Source organism: Chrysochloris asiatica, unplaced genomic scaffold (genome assembly GCF_000296735.1).
Source record: "Chrysochloris asiatica unplaced genomic scaffold, ChrAsi1.0 scaffold00026, whole genome shotgun sequence".
Lineage (NCBI taxonomy): Eukaryota > Metazoa > Chordata > Mammalia > Afrosoricida > Chrysochloridae > Chrysochloris > Chrysochloris asiatica.
Window position 1 is genome coordinate 11,676,342 of NW_006408544.1, and position 20,953 is coordinate 11,697,294.

Sequence of the window (20,953 nt, forward strand, 5' to 3'; positions counted from 1 at the left end):
TGTTGAATGTGAAACTGATGATGTGCCCTGTAAACTTTCACTCAATCCACAATAAAAACCTTAAATTAAAAAAAACAAAAACTATATACACTGAAGAAAATGAGAAGGGAATCAAAATGTTTCCTTAGAATGAAAATAAAATAAAATAAACACAAAATAAGGAAGTAATAGAGGAAAAAAGGTATAAAACAAACAAAAAGCAAATAGCAAAATTCTTTCTAGTCAATAATTACTTTATTACTTTAAATACAAATGGATTAATTCTCCAATTAAGATATGTCTTTCAATATATACCACCTGAATTTTGAGACCATCTCAAGAATAGATTTGACTCACTGGACACTAATGACAGAAGACCAGACGAGTTATGGAATGACATCAAGAATATCATATATGAAGAAATCAGAAGGCCATTATAAATATAGGAAAGAAAGAAAAGACCAAATGGATGTCAGAAGAGTTTCTAAAACTTGATTTTGAATATAGAACACCTAAAATTTAAGGTAGAAATGATGAAGCAAAAAAGCTGAACAGCAGATTTCACAAGGAAGCTAGTGAAGACAAAGTATGGAATGTGCGAAGACCTAGGTATAGAAAACCAAAGAGGAAGAACATTAAGCACTTCTCAAGCTGTAAAAATGAAGAAAAATTCAAATCTCAAGTTGTATTATTGAAGGACTCTATGGGCAAAATCTTTAACTATGCAGGAAATATTAAAAAAATATATATGGAAGAAATGTACAGTCACTGCATGAAAAGAATTGGTCAAGGCTCAACTATTTCAGGAAATGTGTTGTTGTTAAGTGCCATAAAGTCAGTTCCGACTGATAGCAACCCTGTATAGGGTGTCCAAGGGGCAGCTGGTATATTTGAATCGCTGACCTTGTGGTTCAAACCGACCTTACAGTCCAGTGTTTACCCTACAGAGTCAATAGCATATGATAAAGAATGGATAGAAATGAAAGAAGAAGTCCAAGTTGTGCTGAAGGCATTGGTGAAAAGCAAGACTCCAGGAGTTGACAGAATATCAATTGAAAATAAACCGAAGATATGCTTTACATATTTGTCTTTGCCAAGAAATTTGCAAGACAGTTACCTGGCCAACTCAGAGGAAGAGGTCCATATTTGTGCCCATTCCAAAGAAAGGTGACCCAACAGAATGTGGAAATTATCCAACAAAACTATTGATGTCACATGAAAGTAAAATTTTGCTGGATATAATGCAAAAAATAGTTTCAGCATACATAGACAAGGAATTTCCAAAAAGTCAAGCTGGATTCAGAAAAGGATATGAAACAAGAGATATCCTGACTGGTGTCAGATGACTCTTGACAGAAAATACAGAACACCAGAAAGACGTTTACCTGTGTTTTATTACACAGCTAATATACACAGTCATGTGTTGTTGTTAAGCACGATCAAGTCAGTTCTGACTCATAGCAACCCTGTATAGGGCTTCTGAGGCTTTAAATCTTTGTGGGAGCAGAAAGTTTTATCTTTCTCCCATGGAGCAGTTGTTAGCTTCAAACCACCAACCTTGTGGTTCACAATCTGACACTTATCATATGGAGTCGCCATGCTCCAACGTGACTGTGTGAATCATAATAAATTACGAAAACTATTGCTAAGAATGCGAATTCCAGAACACTTAATTGTGCTCATGCAGAACCAAGAGGTAGTTGTTCAAACAGAACAAGAGGATATTTGTTATTGTTAAGTGTCATTGAGTCAGTTCCAATTTATAACTACCCTGTATAGGGTTTCCAAGGAGCAGCTGCTGGGTTTGAACAGTCAACCTTGCAGTTAGCAGTGTTGTGTTGATCCTCCAGTGCCACACTAGGATTCCCTGGTTTTAAAATAGGAAATGTGAGGATGGGGCAGAACCAAGCATTGTTTCATTATGTTGTGCTGAGTAAGAACTCACAATGAGTCAGAACTGACTCCAAGGCACCTAGTAACAACAACAACATCCTTTCACCATATTTATTCAATCCAAGAAGCTGGGCTACATGAAGAAGAACACAGCAGTAGCATTGGAGGAAGATTCATTAACAATCTGCAATTTGCAGATAACACAACCTTGCTGAAAACAGAGAGGAGTTGAAATACTTGCTAACGAAGATTTAAAAACAAAACAAAACACATCTTACAGCATGGATTACACCTCAGTGATAAAAAAATATATATATCTCACAACTGGACCAATAAACATCAGCATAAGCAAAGAAAAGATTGAGTTGTCAAGGATTCCATTTTACTTGGAGCCACAATTAGTGCTTATGAAAGCAACTGTTAAGAAATCAAATGATCTATTGCACTGGGCAAATCTGCTGCAAAAGACCTCTTTAAAGTGTTAAAGATCAAAGATGTCACTTTTTAAGACTAAGGGTCACCTGAACCAAGCCATGATATTTTCAGTCATCTCATATGCATTCAAAAGCTGAACAATAAATAAGGAAGACTGAAATCAAATTGATGCCTTTGAATTATGGTGTTGATGAAGAATATTGGCTATTCCACGGACTGCAAGAAGAGCTAATGAATCTGTCTTGGAAGATGTGTAGCCAGAATGCTTGGAGACTTCAATGCATCACTTTTAAAAATAGATAGAACATTAGAACATCTACACAAAAAATTATTAAAGAAATAGAGAACTTGAACAATACTACAAACACGAGGGGGCTTCCAAAAGTTTGTTAGCTCATGCAGTCTACCACCATTTCTGGGAGACAGGCAGAGTCAGGACTGCCATCCCATTTTACACATGGCAAAGTGTGTCCTACCTCTATGGGACTCACCTGCAAACTCCCACAGCAGTTTGGAAGTAGGGATGGCAGTGGCTGCATCTGTTTAACCTTCTGCCTGTCTACCCTAGCTTCTTCTGTGAAAAGCCAAGTGGGTTATCTGCTAGTCACGGTTCATTAGTTTAAATCACTAAGATGTAATTACATACCTCTTATCATCATTATAATATGGGACGGCAGCATTGTATGAGCAGTTATTTTCCAAGTATGATCCCTGGACCAGCAGCATCAGCATCATTTGAGGACCCAATGAAAATGCAAATTTTTGAGCTACCACACTGAGAAACTCTAGGAGTTGGGCCCACAATTTGTGTTTTAGAAAATCCTCAAGGTGATTCTGAAGTTAGCTAAAGGTGAACAGCTATTGATGTAGAGGAGTCAGAAAAATTCATTGCCAACTCAGACTTATATCAACAGAGTATAAGGACCACTCTGCCCCAAACAGTTTCCAAGGCTGTAAATCTTTACAGAAGCTGACTGGCCACCATTTTCTTCTTTGGAGTGACTGGTGGGTTTGACCTGACATTTTGGCTAGCAGCTGAGTGCTTAACCAGTGTTCTATCAGGGCTTCAGATATAGGAAAACCAAACCAAAACCCCACTGCTCAAGTCCGTTTTGACTCATAGCGACTCATATTAGGCTCCCAAGGCTATAAATCTTTAGGGGAGCAGACAACTTCATTTTCTCCCACAGAACAGCTGGTGGGTTTGTAGTTTGTGACATTGTAGTTAGCAGCCCAGTGTTTATCCCACCTAGGTTCCTGATACAGAAAACAGAGGAAATAGCTCTGCTAGAGTAGTGGTTATGAGCTGGGCTACTAATCTCACAGTCAGTGGTTCGAAACTACCAGTGGTTCAGCAGAAGAAAAATGAGGCTTTCCGCTCCCATAAAGATTTACAGCCTTGGCAGCCCTGTGCAGCATTGCTATGAGTCAGAACCCACTCCGTGGCACATATCCAGCACCGCTACCACCAGATCTGCATCAGGAAAAGTAGGTTAAAGTTTCAGCCAGTTCTGTGTACATCATGATTACCACATTACTATCCTCTCTAGTGTCCAGTTTTCTTACCAACAAAATAAAGATACATCATAGAATGGCTATGAAGAACAAAAAATCATTATGATTTTTAGTCAACATGATCATAATAAAGACATTCATTTACTCTTTCAACATTTACCAAGCAACTAGTCAGTTAGACTCATAGCAATGCTGTACAGGGTTGCCAAGGCTGTAAATCTTTATGGGAGCAGAAAGCTTCATTTTTCTTCTGCTGAACCACTGGTAGCGTCTTCACTTGGAAGAGACAGTATAAGTGCCAGTAGATGATAGAGTAGGCAATCATTTGCCACAATTCGGACTCATGGCAACCCCATGTGTGTCAAAATAGAAGTGTACACCACTGGATTTCAACAGCTGAGTTTTCATTTTATACAAAATAGGTGGTCAGGAAATATGAGTTTTCTTCCTTATGAAAGTGTAAGCTCCTGGAAGTCAAGGAGGAGGAAAACATTCCTGCATTCTCCTCAATGTCTAGAGGAATACCTGACACAGGCTAGAGATTCAGCAGGTTTAAGATAAATGGATGGAAGGGTGGACAAACAGACAAATGATTTTCACACAACCATTCTCCTCCTTTAGGTGCCAGCTCACATGTGATATCCTCCGAGACTTTCCCTACCACACCTAGTTGTAGATACCAGAATAATCTGGCTTGTAGAATAATAATGGAGGAGCTCTGGTGGAGCTATAGGATAAGAACTGGACTGCTAATCACAAGGTCAGCAGTTCAAACCCACCAGCCATTCTGAGGGAGAGAGAGATGTGGCTATCTGCTCCTGTAAAGATTTACAGTCTAAGAAACACTATGAATTGGAATTGACTCGATGGCAGTGGATTTTTCGTTTGCTTTTGTTTTGATTTAGTGACTACAAGAAGACCCTCTGTGAAGGGACACATGTCTTACCCTTTACCTTTGTTATCGAACTGAATGTTACTACTGTCAACTTGATGAAGATACAAAGGACCAGATTTACATATCAGAAAACTAGAAGAGAGAGAGATATCATAAAATAAAACTTCAAAAGAATCTCAAATGCCCAAAGGTATGAATAGGCAATTCACATAGGAAGATAATGAAAACAATGCTTCTGTATGGGTAGTCAAAGAAATGCAAATAAAGGCAAACTTGAAGTGCCATTTTATAGAAAGCTAATTCAACATTGTTATTTTTTAAAATTCTAAATACTGCCAAAGCTGTGGGGAAACTGGCACATACGCGTCTACATTGCTTGAGACATGGTATTAGCCTTTTGGAAAGCAATATTAACAACATATGGAAAGGACTATAAAAATGTTCTTACCCTTTAACCCACTTAACTCAATCCTGGGAATTTACTCCAAGAAACAAATCAACAGAAGGGAAAGCAACGATAAACAATCTTACCTTTAATAGCAAGAAAATAGAGACAATAAAATGTACAGCAAAATGATAAGAGATTACTTATGGCCTACTGCTGGGAAGGACATTACAACCGTAGTTAGGAAAATCAGGAGGCAGAGAGGAAATGTTTGCCAGATGATGTTCAAGGAACAAGGCAGAATGCAGATGCACCTTGGAGGCCCATTGACGTGGCTGTGAACAAAGAGGTCCAGCACTTGGACAGACAAAAGGGACTGTGCAGTTGGGCTGAACTCTTGGGATTATGGCTGGGTTTTCTTTGTTGGCTTTGGCTGTCTTCAAATTTTATTTTGTGTTTTAAACAGAAATGGAAAAGAAGATCTCAACCAGCTGGAATGTTGGGCTGAAACCAATAAGATGAAATGGAATAAGGATGAATGCAAAAGCTCTGTATTTCATTTAAGAAATAAATTGGAGAAATTCATACATTGAGGCAAAGATGGGGAAACTATTAAGATGAAAAAGGGGTAGAAAAGGAGACAAAAGAAACTTACATTTACAGAAGGGTAGAACTGGAGCAGAATGGGGCTAATAGAACTTGACACAGTAGCAGGGCTGTACAATTTACCTTTAACAACGACAGAACAAACAACTCAACAAAGGTCCTAGAATCTAATAATTAGTGAAGCCAGGATTTGAATTCAGAATGCATTTCTCAGACTCAACGTCTGTGCTCTTTCACCTATAAACACAGTGAACTAATGGGACAAGTATTGTGTTAGATGAAAAGTGGGAATAGGGGAGTGTTCAGAAATAATAAACACAATATAAGCCCACTTTATAATGTCATTACTAAGGAGACAAGCTCAAAGTTAGGTCACATTAATAGAGCTAACAATCCTAAAGAGTTGACAATTCTGTTGTTGTTGTTAAGTGATGTTGAGTCAATTTCAACTCTAAGTGACCCTGTACAGGGTTAGGAGGAGTGGATGGTGAGTTTGAACACTGACCTTTTGGCTCAAACTGACCTTTCGGTCCATTGCTTATCCTACAGGGTCACACCAGGACTGGCAATCATAATGAGGTGACAATCCTGCTCTAGTTTGTGCTAATCAGACTCTTCCTGGAGTATACTGTTCACTTCTAAGTTCTACCTTTAGGGCACTTCCATAAAAGAGCAACCTGGATTGTCAGAGTTCTCCAGACTAGGGAGCTAAGAGATCATGAATGCCTGGGTGCGCTACTCACATTATTTTACCATGGTGAGTTAAAAAGTATCCTCACTCTGGTTATATTAAAATGCCCATCCACATCCACAGCTGATGACAACATTGAGCATGTACGTGAAATGATTCTGTTGAATAGATGAGTGACAGTGGATTATGTGGTAAATCATTTGCAAATCAGCCATGGCTCTGCCTATGCAATAATCTATGACAGACTTGGGTTTTGAAAAAGTTTGTGTAAGATGTGTACCAAAACAACTCACAGAAGAGCATAAACAAAAGCGTTTCAACATCTGCAAACAAAATTTGAAGCTGTGCTTGAAGGGAGATTAAAGTTTCTTTTTAAAAAAATCGTTAACTGGTGATGAGACATGGATTCATCACCACAAGCCTGAGAGTAAATGGCAGAATATGGAATGGAAACAGCCTCAATTGCCAACCAAGGAAAAGTTCAAAAGTCAACCCTCATCTACCGGTGAGTGGAAGTGGGGGAAAGGCAGTAATGACTATATGGGCTGAGTTCAACCATGCTCCATAGACCTCTGTCAACCTAGAGATGAAAGAGAGAAGAGAAAGGGCTGGTTGGTCTGAAATATGGTGAGACCTGGGGACTCCTAAGCCTATGGGCAAGGACATAGCCACAGAGGGCTAGAGCTGAGAGTGAAGCATCCATCAAGTGAGGGGAGATGCACAAGAATGCCCAAACTTGCAGATAGTACCCATTTGACCTAGCTTTGATGGTCTGATGTTCACAACTCGACTAGAAAAAGATATAAAATGTAACAAAGGAAAGAAGTGTAATTTGCAATAATTTGATAAACTTGACCTATACTTATGGATGTAGTAGCTTAAAATACCAACTGAGAAGGAAGGAGTCTTCATCCTATCCCCTCTGTATACAGAGTTGATAGGGACAGGCAACTTAGACATTGGCTACCTGAATCGGGGGAGAGAGGGAGCTATAAAGGCACAAAGTGACTGGCTTACAAGTTTTCAAGAGGGAGTTGAGTTTCAGAGTGTGGGGGGAAGGTAGAATCCTTACTCAATAGTTTTCCTCTTGTCTAGATGAGTCTGGTGAAAGGAGATGGGGATAAGATTCTTATGTTTCAATAGTGAGTAATTGTTACCATGACTAACTGTGAATGTCACAACTGTAAAGGTAGAAGTTTTGTAACATAAAGAGGGGAGTCATTAATCTTACATTCCAGGAACAGAGGACCCTAGAACCATCAAAGAAGAAGAGCATGAGTGGAATGTGGAAACCTCTCCAGAGAAGCAGCAATACCAGAGATGGAGGCAGAGATGATGACATGGAGAGATAGAGCAACTGAGGACTCTAGACTCTTGGAAAGAGAAAGGCTGTGTGCTGGCAGCCAGGAGGCAGACTTGCAGAATGTGCCCTTTAGTTGTTTAAATGCTTATATATTCCTGAGTGTTTTCGTGTACATCCAAACAAAAAACAGAGGGAATAGAAGCGAATACTGTTGAATGCATGGAGGGGACTGTAATCATTGCAATGAAACAAAATGCGATAAGGTGAGTATAAAACTGATGTTCTCCCATGCAAACTATCACTCAATTCACAATAAAAACTTAAAAAAAAAAAAAAGTCAACCATCAGCTGGAAAATTAATGCTTACAGTTTTCTGGGATTCTCAATGGCCAGTATTGGAAACTATCAGGAAAAAATCAACAATCTACGGTACTCATTACAGTGAGATGTTCACTAGAGAGCTGAAGCCTAAACTTCAGAATCAGCTCAGAGAATTGCTATCTAAGGGTGTTTTGATCTTGCATGACAATGCATGTCCACACACTGTTGATACTCTGCAAATTTTGTTTTGAGGTGGTAAAGCATCCTTCCTATAGTCCTGATCTTGTTGCATCAGACTTTCACCTGTTTGGCCCTCTGAAAGCAGCCCTTTGGGGACAAAAATACACCTCTGATGAAGAAGTGAAGACAGTGGTGTATTTGTGGCTTGCAGCTCAGCCTCAAACATTTTTTAATAAGGTAATATAATATGAAAGCTGGTTGACATATGGACAAAGTGTATTGAAAAACAAGGAGATTATGTTGAAAAATTATACATTTGTCTTTTCTAAAAATCTATTAAAATAAAGTCTACAACCAGAGTACAGATAATTTTTGACTCCCCTTTTTACTTAACCCTTGACATATCCTGTCAGGTAGGCATTACTATTCCTATTTTTAAAATGAGAAACTGAAGCTGAAACAGGTTAAGAACTTATTCAGAGGTTAAGACATTAATGTTAGAGTCCGGATTTGGACAAAACGTTGTCTAAATCCAGAGCTCCCGCTCTTCCTCATTCAGCCTCCCTCACATGAGCAATAATGGAGTAGAATTTGAGGTATTTACTTATTTGGTAAAAAGACATGATAGCCACCTCCAATTGTGAAAGAGTTGTCAGAAGTTGTAGTCTGTGTGACTTCAGAAAGAAGAATTTTAATGAGTTTAGGAATTACAAGAAAGTAGATTTTAAGCTTAATAAAAGAGCCTTTTGGCAATAATAGGATGGATTCTTTGGTAAGAGATGAATTCCCCATGCCTGTATGCATGACTTTACAGTCTGTAAAGTCATTTGCTTATAATCATCTGGACAGAGGACCTAAAGTTCACTTTTGGCTTTTAGATTCCATGAACCTTTGAAGCTTCCTGGTAGAAACAGATCAATCCCTTCAAAAGAAGTGATAGAAATATGTTGGTACATCTATTTGCAGATATAAAAGCAAACATTACATGCCAAAGTAAACACACTGGTCCATGAGAAGAGTAAACACAGAAGATGAAATAGACTCTGATAGAAAATGCTTACAACTTGAACAGAAAGAACCAAACTCTGGAGAAATGTATACTCTGTCATAATCAGAGAAAATGTAACAAGGTATTCTTTTTCACCTATCAAGTTGGCAAAATAAGTGTTTTAAATGGTCACATCTATTATTGGCAAGAGTGCAATGGAACAGCATTCTTAAATTTACACTCTGACAATATTCATCAATAATGATAATAATTATGTCAAAAAATAATAATATTTTTTTGAGCCAGGTGAAACAACACTAAGAAAACAATACAAAATATAAAGAGAAAAATTATGAACAAATATTATCATCTGAATTTTATTTATAAACAATCTACATATCTAGAGTAGGGAAAATTGGATGCATATATGGGTGGCTTGGGTGGGGACTGAAGGGACCTGGGATGGGGAGGGGAAGTCTAGTCGTGATATACAGGGGAAATCCCCCAAATACTGTGTGATAAGCACAGAAATTCTAGAGGGCAAGGCAGGCATGGAAGCTGGAGTCACTGTATAAGATTTCAGGAGAGGGTTGACACAGATAGGGGCACACTCAGTGAGGACTGAACAGGTGTGGGAGGGGAAAGGAGAGAAATTCCAGTATTAACACTGACAGCTATTTATCTGCTCACGAACATTCAATAATCTAGGTATTTCCTCCATTTTATAGACAAAGAAGCTGATGTTAAGACAGCTGAAGTAACATGCTTCAAGTTAGGTAGTAAGTCCTAGAGCTGAGAATTGAGCCTGAATGCATCTATCTATCGTTTAAACTCAAGTTCACACTACCACCAGTACACAGCAAAGTCTTTGGTGGACTTTTAAAACTGTAGGTAAACCCCACCATGAGGGCCTGGACAGCTGATCATATGTTTTAGCAAATTATTTCTCAATGTCCATCCACTAGATGGATGTTCGAATTGATAACTATGAATTTCCTGTAGCAACAGGTAAACATGTTAAATGAAAAAGAAAAATACAGACCTTCTCATACGTCATGATCACAGGAATATCAAATATATATTTTAAATATTTTTTAGAAGAATACAAGAAATATACCATAATGCTTGTTGCTGTCCTTAAGTGCCATCGAGTCAGTTCTGACTCATAGAGACCTATGCACAACAAAATGAAGCACTGCCTGATCCTGCACCATACTCGAAATTGTGTTTGCACTTGAGCCTATTACTGCTGCCACTGGGCCAATACACCTCACTGGGAGTCTGCCTCATTTTCACTGACCCTCCATTTTACCAAGAATGATGTCCTTCTCCAGGGACTGAAGAAGTACCCATAAAGTCTTGCTATCCTAGCTTCTAAGGAGCATTCTGGCTGTGCTTCATCCAATACAGATTTGTTTCTTCTTCTGGCAGTCTATGGTACTTGCAATATTCTCTATTACCACAACCCAAATGCATCAATTCTTCTATGATCTTTCTTATTCACTGTTGCACTTTCACATGCATATGAGGCTATTGAAAATACCATTATCTTGGGTCAAGTGCACCTTAATCCTCAAACTGACTTCTTTGCTTTTGAACACTTTAAAGAGGTCTTGTGTAGCAGATTTGCCTAATGCAATATTGCTGGGAACAGCATACGCAAGCACTGAGAAGCTGTGGCCCTGTGACAAGATGGATGAAAATCCAATCCCAGGGCCCTCCTCAGAATTGTGAGCCATGGACCCTGAGGGCCAAGGAAGTGACCCCCTGAAGTCCTGGGTTCATAGGTTTTTGTGAACTTACTGGTGGGCTACCTCTGTATAATTTTCTTTGGTCTTATTGTTCATTCTATGCTTCTAACTCCAGTAATTGTAGCTTCTGAGAAAATGGTTTCTTATGTGCCTCTCTTAATGTCTCCACTGTGTTGGCAGTGTGTAGGGTCCTGGGAACAAATCTTTTTGAGGAACAAGCAATAGCCACCTGGGAAGCATGTCAGAACTGCATCTTGATATTAACTTGAAGCATGAGCCTTTGATGTCCATATACAACAATGGGACCAAAACCCCTCTAAAGCCGAGACAGTAAAAAGTCTCCTCAGAGAACTCAGAAAGGCCAGGAACAGGTATATTGGGAGTATTAATTAGAGGACAATCATGGCAGCACCCTCAAACCGCCTCTGGGTATAATCAGTTTATCCCAGATGCTCTCCTTCCTCCTGGAAGTATATGGAAATGTGATGTAGCATTTAGATGTAGAATTCAGAAAGAAGAAAAGGAATGTGGAAGCGAGACCTCACCTTCTTAGAAAGGTTGAGACTCCTCTCTCATCTTCCCTGGAATTGTAAGAGTAAAGAAGAAAGAATTATTAGTTGATAAATGAAGACAGGTATCTGAGATCTTGCTCACAAACAAAAGCATGAGCTTTTGTTTGCAAAGTATACAAAGACAGTTTGACTCCCTTCAAAAACCTTACTTTAAGCCTTCTATGACCTTTTAAATCTTTTTCACCTTTACCCATTAGAGATTAAGTGCTAAAAGTATGTTAAGTATCCTTGAGACAATTGTGATGTATATTTTAAAATTTGTTCCTGTGAATCATTGTGTCCTGTTATGAATGATTAATCACATTTCAGTTCTGTATTCTATCTTATCTGAATAATCACATCCTTCGTTTGTGAAAAATCCCTCCTTGAAAAAAGAAAATAAAAGACTGAGGTAGAGTGAGTGCTGCATGCATGCAATGCAAGGCAATGCAATGTTTGCAGAAGGCCAGCTTGCCTGTCAGCTTGCATCAAATTTGTGTGTCTGTCTTCTTTGTGTCTATTTCATCTCTCTCTTTTGCCACCAGATCTCCTTACTTCGTGAAACCCACTCTCCTGTCGAGGCGGGACCCCGACACAATATGCTGTTTAATTTCTTGACTGCTGCTTCCATTAGTGTTGATAGTGGATACAAGCAGAATGAAGTCTTTGATAGCTTCAATGTTTTCTGTACTTATCATGGTGTTATAGTGCTCAAGTGGTGATGATTTTATATTTCTTTACATTGAGGTGCAATCCATACTGAAGGCTTAGATCTCCATCAGTTAGTATTTTAAGTCCTCTTCAATTCCAGCAAGCAATGCTGTATCATCCACATGTTGCAGGTTGTTAATGAGTCTTCCTCCAATCCTGATTCCATGTTCTTCTTCGTATAAATCCACTTCCTGAGATTATTTGCTCAGTATACAGACTAAGTATTGTGAAAGAATACAGTCCTGGTACACATTTTTCCTGATTTTAAACCCTTCAGTATCTCTTTGTTCTGTTTGAACAAATACCTCTTAGTTTATATATAGGTTCCTCATGAGCACAATTAAGTATTCTGGAACATCCATTCTTCACAATGTTATCCACAGCTCGTCATTATCCACATAGTCAAAAACCTTTGCATAGTCAATAAAACACAAAAGAGCATCTTTCTGGTATTTTCTGTTTTCAGCTAATATCCATCTGATGTAAGCAATGATAACTCTAGTTCAATGTCCTCTTGTGAATCTGATTTTAAATTATGGAATTTCTCGGTCGATGTACTGCTTCTGCCATTTAAAAATTATTTATCTGGAGCACAATTTTACTTGCATGTGATTTTAATGATATTGTTTGATAATTTCCATATGATTGAGTCTCCTTTCTGTGGAATGGGCACAAATACGGATTTCTTACAATTAGTTAACCATGTAGCAGTCTTGTAAATTTCTTTGCATAGATGAATGAGTGCTTCCAGTGCTTCATCAGGTTTTGAAAGACATCAATTTAAATTCTATCCATTCCTAGATCTTTGTTTTCACTAATGTCTCAGCGCAGTGTTGACTATTTCCTTCATTACCATTGGTTCTTGATCATATGCTACCTCTTGAAATGGTTGCGCATCATCCATTTCTTTTTGGTACAGTGATTCTACATTTTCCTTCAATTTTCTTTTGATGCTTTCCTCATCATTCACTATTTTCCCATAGAATCCTTCACTATTGCAACCCAAGCCTTTATTTATTTTTTTTCTATTTGGGAAGTTCGAGAAATGTTGAGTGTGTTCTTCCCTTTTGGTTTTCTCAAGGTCTTTGCACATTTCACTATACTTGACTTTGCCTACTGAGCTGCCCTTTGAACTTTTCTGTTCAGCTCTTTTACTTCATCATGTCTTCCAACTACTACATTGTTTCAGTCTCTTCTGACATCCTTTTTGATCTTTCCTTTCTCTCCTCTCTTTTGAATGTTTTTTTTTTCTGTATAATGTTCTTGATGTCATCCCACACCTCTTCTTGTCTTCAGTCATTAGTGCCTAATGCATCAAATCTGTTCTTGAGATGGTCTCTATATTCTGATGAGATATGTTCAAGGTCATATTTTGGCTCTTATAAACTTGTTTTCATTTTCCTCAGCTTCATTCTGAACTTGCATATGAGCAATTGATGCACAGTCTGCCTCTAACCTTGTTTTGGTTGATGATATTGCATTTTTACACTGTCTTTTACCACAGATATAGTCAATTTGATTATGTTAGATTCACGTGTATTCAACATTTTATGTTGAATAAAAAAGGCATTTGCTGTGAATAAGTCATTTGTCTTGCAAATTGTGATCATGTGATCCCCAGAATCATTTCTATCACCAAGGCCATATTTTCCAACTACTGATCCTTCCTCTATGTTTCCAACATTTGCATTATAGTGACCAGTAATGATCAATACATCTTGATTACATGTTTGATCAGTTTCAGACTGAAGAAGTTGGTAGAATTCTTCAATGAATCATCACTGACTTTAGTGGTTGGTGTGCAAATCTTAATAATAGTGGTGATTACTGATCTTCCTTGTAGGTGTATGGACAATATCCTATCATAGACAGCACTGTATTTCAAGATGGATACTGAAATCTTGAAATGTTCCTTTTGCAGATGTATGCAGCTTACTATGTTGTTCCCAGCATAGAAAGCCATATGACAGTCTGATTTTAAATGGCCAATGTCCATCCATTTCCTCTCACTAATGACTAGGATTCAATTTTTATGCTTTTCATTTCATTTTGGTCACCTTCTAATTTTCCTAAATTTGTACTTTGTACATTCATATTCCAATTATTAGTGGATGTTTGTAGCTATTTCTACTTAATTTTAGTTGTGTTCCATCAGCAAGTGAAGGTACTGAAAGTTTTACTCCATTTGCATTATTATAGTCAACTCTACTTTGAGGAAGCAGCTCTTCCCCAGTCATATTTTGAGTGTCTCCCATCATATGAAGTTCACCTTCCAGCACTATGTTATGTTATGTTCTATGTTAAGTGCCTTCAAGTCGGTTCTGACTCATAGCGACCCCATACAGGGTTTCTGAGGGTGTAAATCCTTACGGGAGTAGAAAGCCTCATCTTTCTCCCGTGGAGCAGCTGGTAGTTTCGAACCGCTGACCTTAAGGTTCACAGCCCGATTCGTAACCACTACGCTACCAGAGCTCCTTCACTATATCTGACAATATTCTGGTGCTATTCATAATGGTGTCATCTTCTGGCACTATATTGGACAGTGTTCTAAAGCTCTTCCTAAGGCTCTTCAGTGGCTAAAATTCAGAAATAGTCTGCCGCTCCATCTTCCTAGTCTTTCTTCGTCTGAAAGCTCCATTGAAACCTGTCCACATGGGTGACCTGCTGGTATTTAAAATATTAGTGGCATAACTTCCAGCATCAAAGCAACAAGCAAGCCACCACCGATGACAAACTGACAGATGAGTGGTGTCCACAATGCTTACAATAGTAGAATTTGGAGTGTTCTCTCAAAATGTTTTAAAAAGTGGTTTTTATTACTTGCCATTGTTGTTGTTAAATGCCACTGAGTTAGTTCCTATACATATCTACTCAGCATAGAGTTTTCAAGGAGCAACTGATGGGTTTGAAATGTTGACCTTGTGGTTAGCAGTTCAGTGTTTCTCTTACAGCATCACACCAGACTCCTTTTTATTACTTAACAGTTAAAGAAAAAAAGTCATGATTCAGAAGCCCATAGGCACGTAATAATAGTCACCAATACACTTTCCTCAACTAGAAGAAAATAAAGTCAAGCCACACCTTTGTTTCATGTGGTAAAAGGGAAGTTTTTGCCTGGACTTCTGAAGACAGTACAAATCTCATCAACTCAGGCTCTGCCAATTCTGAAAGGACCATCCCATTCTACACAACTTATTAGCTGTTACAGGGATCAAAAGAATGGTTCTATGTGCAAAAGTGAGGTAAAAATAATTGGTGCCTAGACAAAATCTTACCTTCTATATTTAGTCCAACTAAATGGCATTTGGAGAGAAGATTCTCAGTTATTTAAGAGAATATGTATTCTCAAGTTTATATATCCTTAAGTACTTTAGAAGCACCATCTGTTTTGTTCTGTTTTAACATAGGGAGCACTCTTAATCCTTCACCAAAGCAGATCCTTTAATGACTTCTACAGTTGTTATGTCAATTTCAACTCACAGCAATCCCATGTGTTTGTCAGAGCAGAACTGTGCCCCATAGGGTTGTCAATGAATGAAATCTTAGAAGTAAATCTCCCGACCAGCCCAAACACCTCTGAGTAGACTCAAAAAGGCAATACTTTCGTTAGCAATCAAGTACGTTAACTATTTACACCACCTAGGGATTCCAATTACTTCTAGGCTAGTATTTTTTCCAAAGTGGGTGATTATAAGAATAGTCTAAGATATTTGTGTTTAAAATATAAGCTCCCAGCCCTATCCTTGAACTATTCATTGAGGTTGTCCAATTCAGAGCTTGGGAATCTGTATTTTAAGTGCCTCAGCAAATCCTTAAGATGGTGCAATTTGGGGAAACATTCTACTTTACAAAATCAATTTGAATTTTGTGTATTTAAATGCAATAAAATTATGAATCCTTATAAACAGTGCTGTAATTCACAATCTCTCCAAATGACATGAATTAATGGGACTGATTTCCATTGACTACACTTTTTTCATTGGTTCTCCTCTAAATATACTCTCAACTCAGATCATGCTTTCCCACTTATATTCCAAGGAAGAGGTAAAAGGACATGATTTGCACAGACCTGGAATCTGATCCAGTTCTACTGATGATAACTGGTGGGATACTGAGCAAGTAATGAACCATTATTAACCTGTTTCTTCATTTGTACACTAGATACAAAAATTACCCTCACAAAATAACTAGGCACCTACTATATAACAAAGGCTCAAGAAAATGTCTTATTATGTAAAACCTTTCCTAATCGCCAGTAAGAATTGACTTCTTTGTGCTTCCTCTTCAAATCCTTTTCTGAGTTTAGCCTGACTTACATGCAGACTATTTATCATGATAAATGGAGAAAATATTGAGGTACTGTTATGGATCTCACTTTGCTTGGATCCACAATCAACACTCATGGAAGCAGCAGTCAAGAAATCAAATGACATTGCATTGGGCAAATCTGCTGCAAAATACCTCTTTGAAGTGTTAAAAAGCAAAGATGACTAAGGTGTGCCTGACCCAAGTTATGGTATACTTGGTATACCATATGTATGCAAAACCTCATATGTATGCAAAAGCTGGATAATGAATAAAGACCAAATAATAGATGCCTTTGAATTAGGGTATTGGTGAAGAATATTGAATACGATGGACTGTTAGAAGAATGAACAAATCTGTCTTCCAAGAAGTATATCTAAAATGGTAAGACTTTGCCTTATGTACTTTGGACATGTTACCAGGAGGGACCAATCCCTAAAGAAGGAATCCATGCTGGGTTAAGTAGAGGGCCAATGAATGACAGAGGAAGACTCTCAACAGCATGGATTCACACAGTAGCTGCAACAAGTCTCCTACATAGCAATGATTATGAGGATGGAGCAGGATTAGGCAGTGTTTTGTTCTGTTGGACATAGGTAGAGTTGCGGAGGCATATACATGTGGAGGCTAACAGGTAGAGTCTATGTGGATCTTTATGACTTACAGAGCATTTTCTCGAGTTTACTGTCCACAAAAAACCCCAGGTAAGGTATTATTATTTCTACTTTAGAAAAAATGAGGCCCAGAGACTCCAAGTGACCAGTCTCAAAGTGGTAAAACTAGAATTTGAACCCAGATCCCCATCTTTCACAGCTGCTTTGTTCCTAACACATGATCATCTATCACACAAAGTACTTTCACATATAGCATTAGCATTTTGATGATATTTTCAGGATTATTCCTCCCATTAACTCTAAAATACTTATAAAGCAGGTACCAATCATAGTGTACATCTTTACAAGGAATGGCAGAGAGCAGGATCTCCAGGTATTTTGTCCCCACTGTGCTTAGGAAGAAATGGTAGATGAGCTCAAGAATGATGTATAATCTTTTCTAGTACGTTTTACACTTCTCATCATGCCTAAGGTGGCCAGTGCTATTAAAATGAACACATCGGAGCAAGAAGAGTTTACTGAACCCTTACTAAGTGTCAGGGAGCTCACAGATGAGTTAACTAACCTACGTTAAACAGTTAAGACAGCCCTGGTATGTATAAAGTAAATGCCATTATTATTACTGTTACTAAGTTATCCACATTGTCTGTGATACAGACCTCATTTTCCTCATGATATTATAAGGACTGATAGTCTTAGAGCTAAATGATTGGTCCAAGATCACATAGCTAGTTTGTGGAGGAGCTAGAAGACCATGAAAGAAGGTTCACAATTAATTCAAGTGTTGCCTAGAAAGCGCATGATGTTTCACATTACACAGGGTTATTTTATTTACTACGTTTCCCCAGTTGGAAGCCACCAGAGACACTGAGCTTTTGCTTATAGGCCAACAATTAAAGGTGAATCCATAGACAAACCAGAAGCCATTTTCCAACCAATGCTCAAAAGCCAATAATCAAAACTGAAGATAATGATTGACACTGTTTGAGTATATATATACACACACACTTTTTAAAAAATACCGCCATGTCAGTTAAACTTACAGTGATCCTGTATAGGTCCCCAAAGAGCAGCTATTGGGTTTGAACTCCCAACCTTGAGGCTAGCAGTCCAGTGTTTATCCTAAAGGGTCATACCAGTATTTATACACACACACACACATATATACAGTCATTCTGTAGGAGAAAGATGAGGCTCTCTGCTCTTGTAAAGATTACAGCCTTGAAAACCCTATGCAGGGTCACTATGAGTCGGAACCAACTCCATGGCACACTACCGCCATATATGTATATGTATATATATATATATGTATATATATATATGTTATTTTTGTTAAGTGTGGCCGAGTCGGTTCCGACTCATAGTGACCCTATATAGGGTTTCTGAAGAGCAGCTACTGAGTTTGAACCACTGACCTTGTGGTCCAAACCAACCTTGCGGTGGAGTGCTGGTTGCACTGAACTGCAAGGTTGGTTTGAACCGCAATGTAGGTGGTTCAAGCTCACCAGTCACTTCTTGGAAACTCTATATAGGGTTGCTATGAGAGTCAGAACTGACTCCACAGAACTTAACTATATATATATATATATATATACACACACACACACAAACATGGTGGTGGTGCTATGCCGTCCGACAGAGCAACCTCGCATAGGGTCTCTGAGCCTGTAAATCTTTACAGGGCCAGAAAGTCTCATCTTCTCTTGTGGAATGGCTGGTAGTTTCGATCTGCTGACCTTGAGATTAACAGGCCGATTTATAACCACTGTTGTTGTTGTTGTTATGTGCCGTCGAGTCGGTTCCGACTCATAGCAACCCTGTACAGGGTTTCTGAGGCTGTAAATCTTTACGGGAGCAGAAAGCCTCATCTTACTCACGCGAAGCAGCTGGTAGTTTCGAACTGCTGACCTCCCGGTTCACAGCCCGATTCGTAACCACTATGCTACCAGTTACGCATATATCTATATATATAAAATAGGGAGCATGGTGGCTCCATAGAATAAGCACTGGAGTGCGAACCCCAAGTTCTGTGGTTCAAACCCGCCATGCAGGAAAAAGATGAGGCTTTCTGACCCACAAAGGTTTCCACCAAGCCTCAGAAACCCTATACAGGCTAAGTATGAGTCGGAACCAACTTGAAGGCATTTAACACCAGCAATTATCTATATGAGTTCCCAGTCATAGTGACTCTCTATAGGATTTCTGAAGCTATGCATCTTTGCAGAAGCAGACAGCCTCCTCTCTCTTACGCAGAGCGGCTGGTGATTCGAACCATCTACCTTGCTGTATATTGAAAATGCTCCAGGCTTTGGACCACTGCTTCTGGGTTCTGAGCCAGGCTCCTCTGCTTGCTCTTAATATCTGAATCTCAGTTTTCTGTACGATAAAGAGCTCTTTTTTTTTAATGGTTAAGAAAACTGAAATTCAGAAAGATTAAGTCCAAAGCAAGCAGAAGAACCTGGCTCAGAACCAAGGAATGCTGATCCAAAGCCCCAGCATTTGCAAATACTCCCTAGACTTGCAGAGGACGCGGCAGGTCAACAGGAAGATTGAATGAAGTTTGCCAGAATTACACCAGTCACCTTAGAGACTTAGTAACTGAATAAAGACACAAAGATTATGTAATTTTCAAGATCATTTGAGAAAACAAAATAAGATGAAAACCTTGCACCAAGTGGCATTGCCTCAACTCCCTGGACCACACTGAATATCACTCCCACCCTCAGACACCCTTTTACAAAGATTAATTCAAATTATCAGAAAGGCTGAATCTCTATCACCTTGAATTAGAAAGGCGCATGGTCCTACATTCGTCCTTTGAAGTCAGAGAGAGTAATCTGCTTTTGAGACAGCCTTTTAGACCTGCAGACAGCAAACCAGGTCCCTCATGAATTTTTTCTCCTTCAGCCTGAATATTCCAACCCTCAAAGGAAGGGCATTCAGGCTGTTCTGCACAGTGATCACCACTAGACACTTAATATTATTAAATAAATGAAAATAATGATTGTCTACAACAAACAATGAATGAAGGTTTATTATCGAACAAAATAAAGAACAGAGATAGAAGTCCTTGAATGATGAAAATTTCAGTTCAATTTCCAGGACAAGTGGCGGACAATTTTGTCTGCCTTAGAAAAGGCAGTGCTTTTCCCATTCCCAGAATGACTCGGATTCCAGGATGCTGCTTGAGTCTCAGCAAATCCATGTGCCTTCTTTGTTGTGAGAAATCCAAGTTCAAGACACGCTGCTGTTCCCAGAACTCTGCTAGCTTCCAACCCACACCCACCATGAATGGTAGGGTCTCTGACTTGGATGTTACCATCACCCGCAAATCATACACTACTCAAGGAAAACGCAGAGGCTTTAAGAAAAATCCAAAGTTTATTGCAAATTGTATTTTGCTTCCCTTCGTTCTTCATTTTTACAGGATTTATTGATATCCATGATTTTTTCACAGATATACTTGTTGACTTTGGAGAGTCTCTGTGCAATTTCCGTTTCATCCACAGTTTCTTGTGCTATTCTGTCATACAAACACTCTAGATGGGGAGAAGAAGAAACAAGAAGGCCAAGGATTAATGGTGAATTTGAGTGAAAATCTTTTACGAAGGAAAATGAAAATATGGCTATTAACACATTCTCTGAATATCATTTCATGCATCTGGCAAAGCTATACTTGTAAATGTTCATCATAAAGTATACTTAGAAAGGAATATGTACAAACTGAAAATTTATACTTTAAAAGAATGATAAAAACATCCTTGTCTCTATCACTGAACCTGCTTAAGGAACAGGAAATATCCCATATGAAGCTCCTGACTGTCCCTCAC

At 38.6% G+C, this 20,953-nt stretch overlaps 2 protein-coding genes across 2 annotated transcripts in view; both read right to left on the bottom strand.

The window, feature by feature from the left end:
- Positions 1 to 20,953, bottom strand: part of AGBL4 (ATP/GTP binding protein-like 4) — a 2,461,121-nt gene that overhangs the window by 418,939 nt on the left and 2,021,229 nt on the right. The gene's annotated exons all lie outside the window — the stretch shown is intronic.
- Positions 20,485 to 20,953, bottom strand: part of BEND5 (BEN domain containing 5) — a 69,510-nt gene continuing 69,041 nt past the window's right edge. Inside the window, exon 6 of the mRNA XM_006839742.1 lies at positions 20,485 to 20,662. Within this exon, the coding sequence (XP_006839805.1) occupies positions 20,505 to 20,662 (158 nt within the window). The 3' untranslated portion in view covers positions 20,485 to 20,504. The remainder of the gene's footprint in view (positions 20,663 to 20,953) is intronic.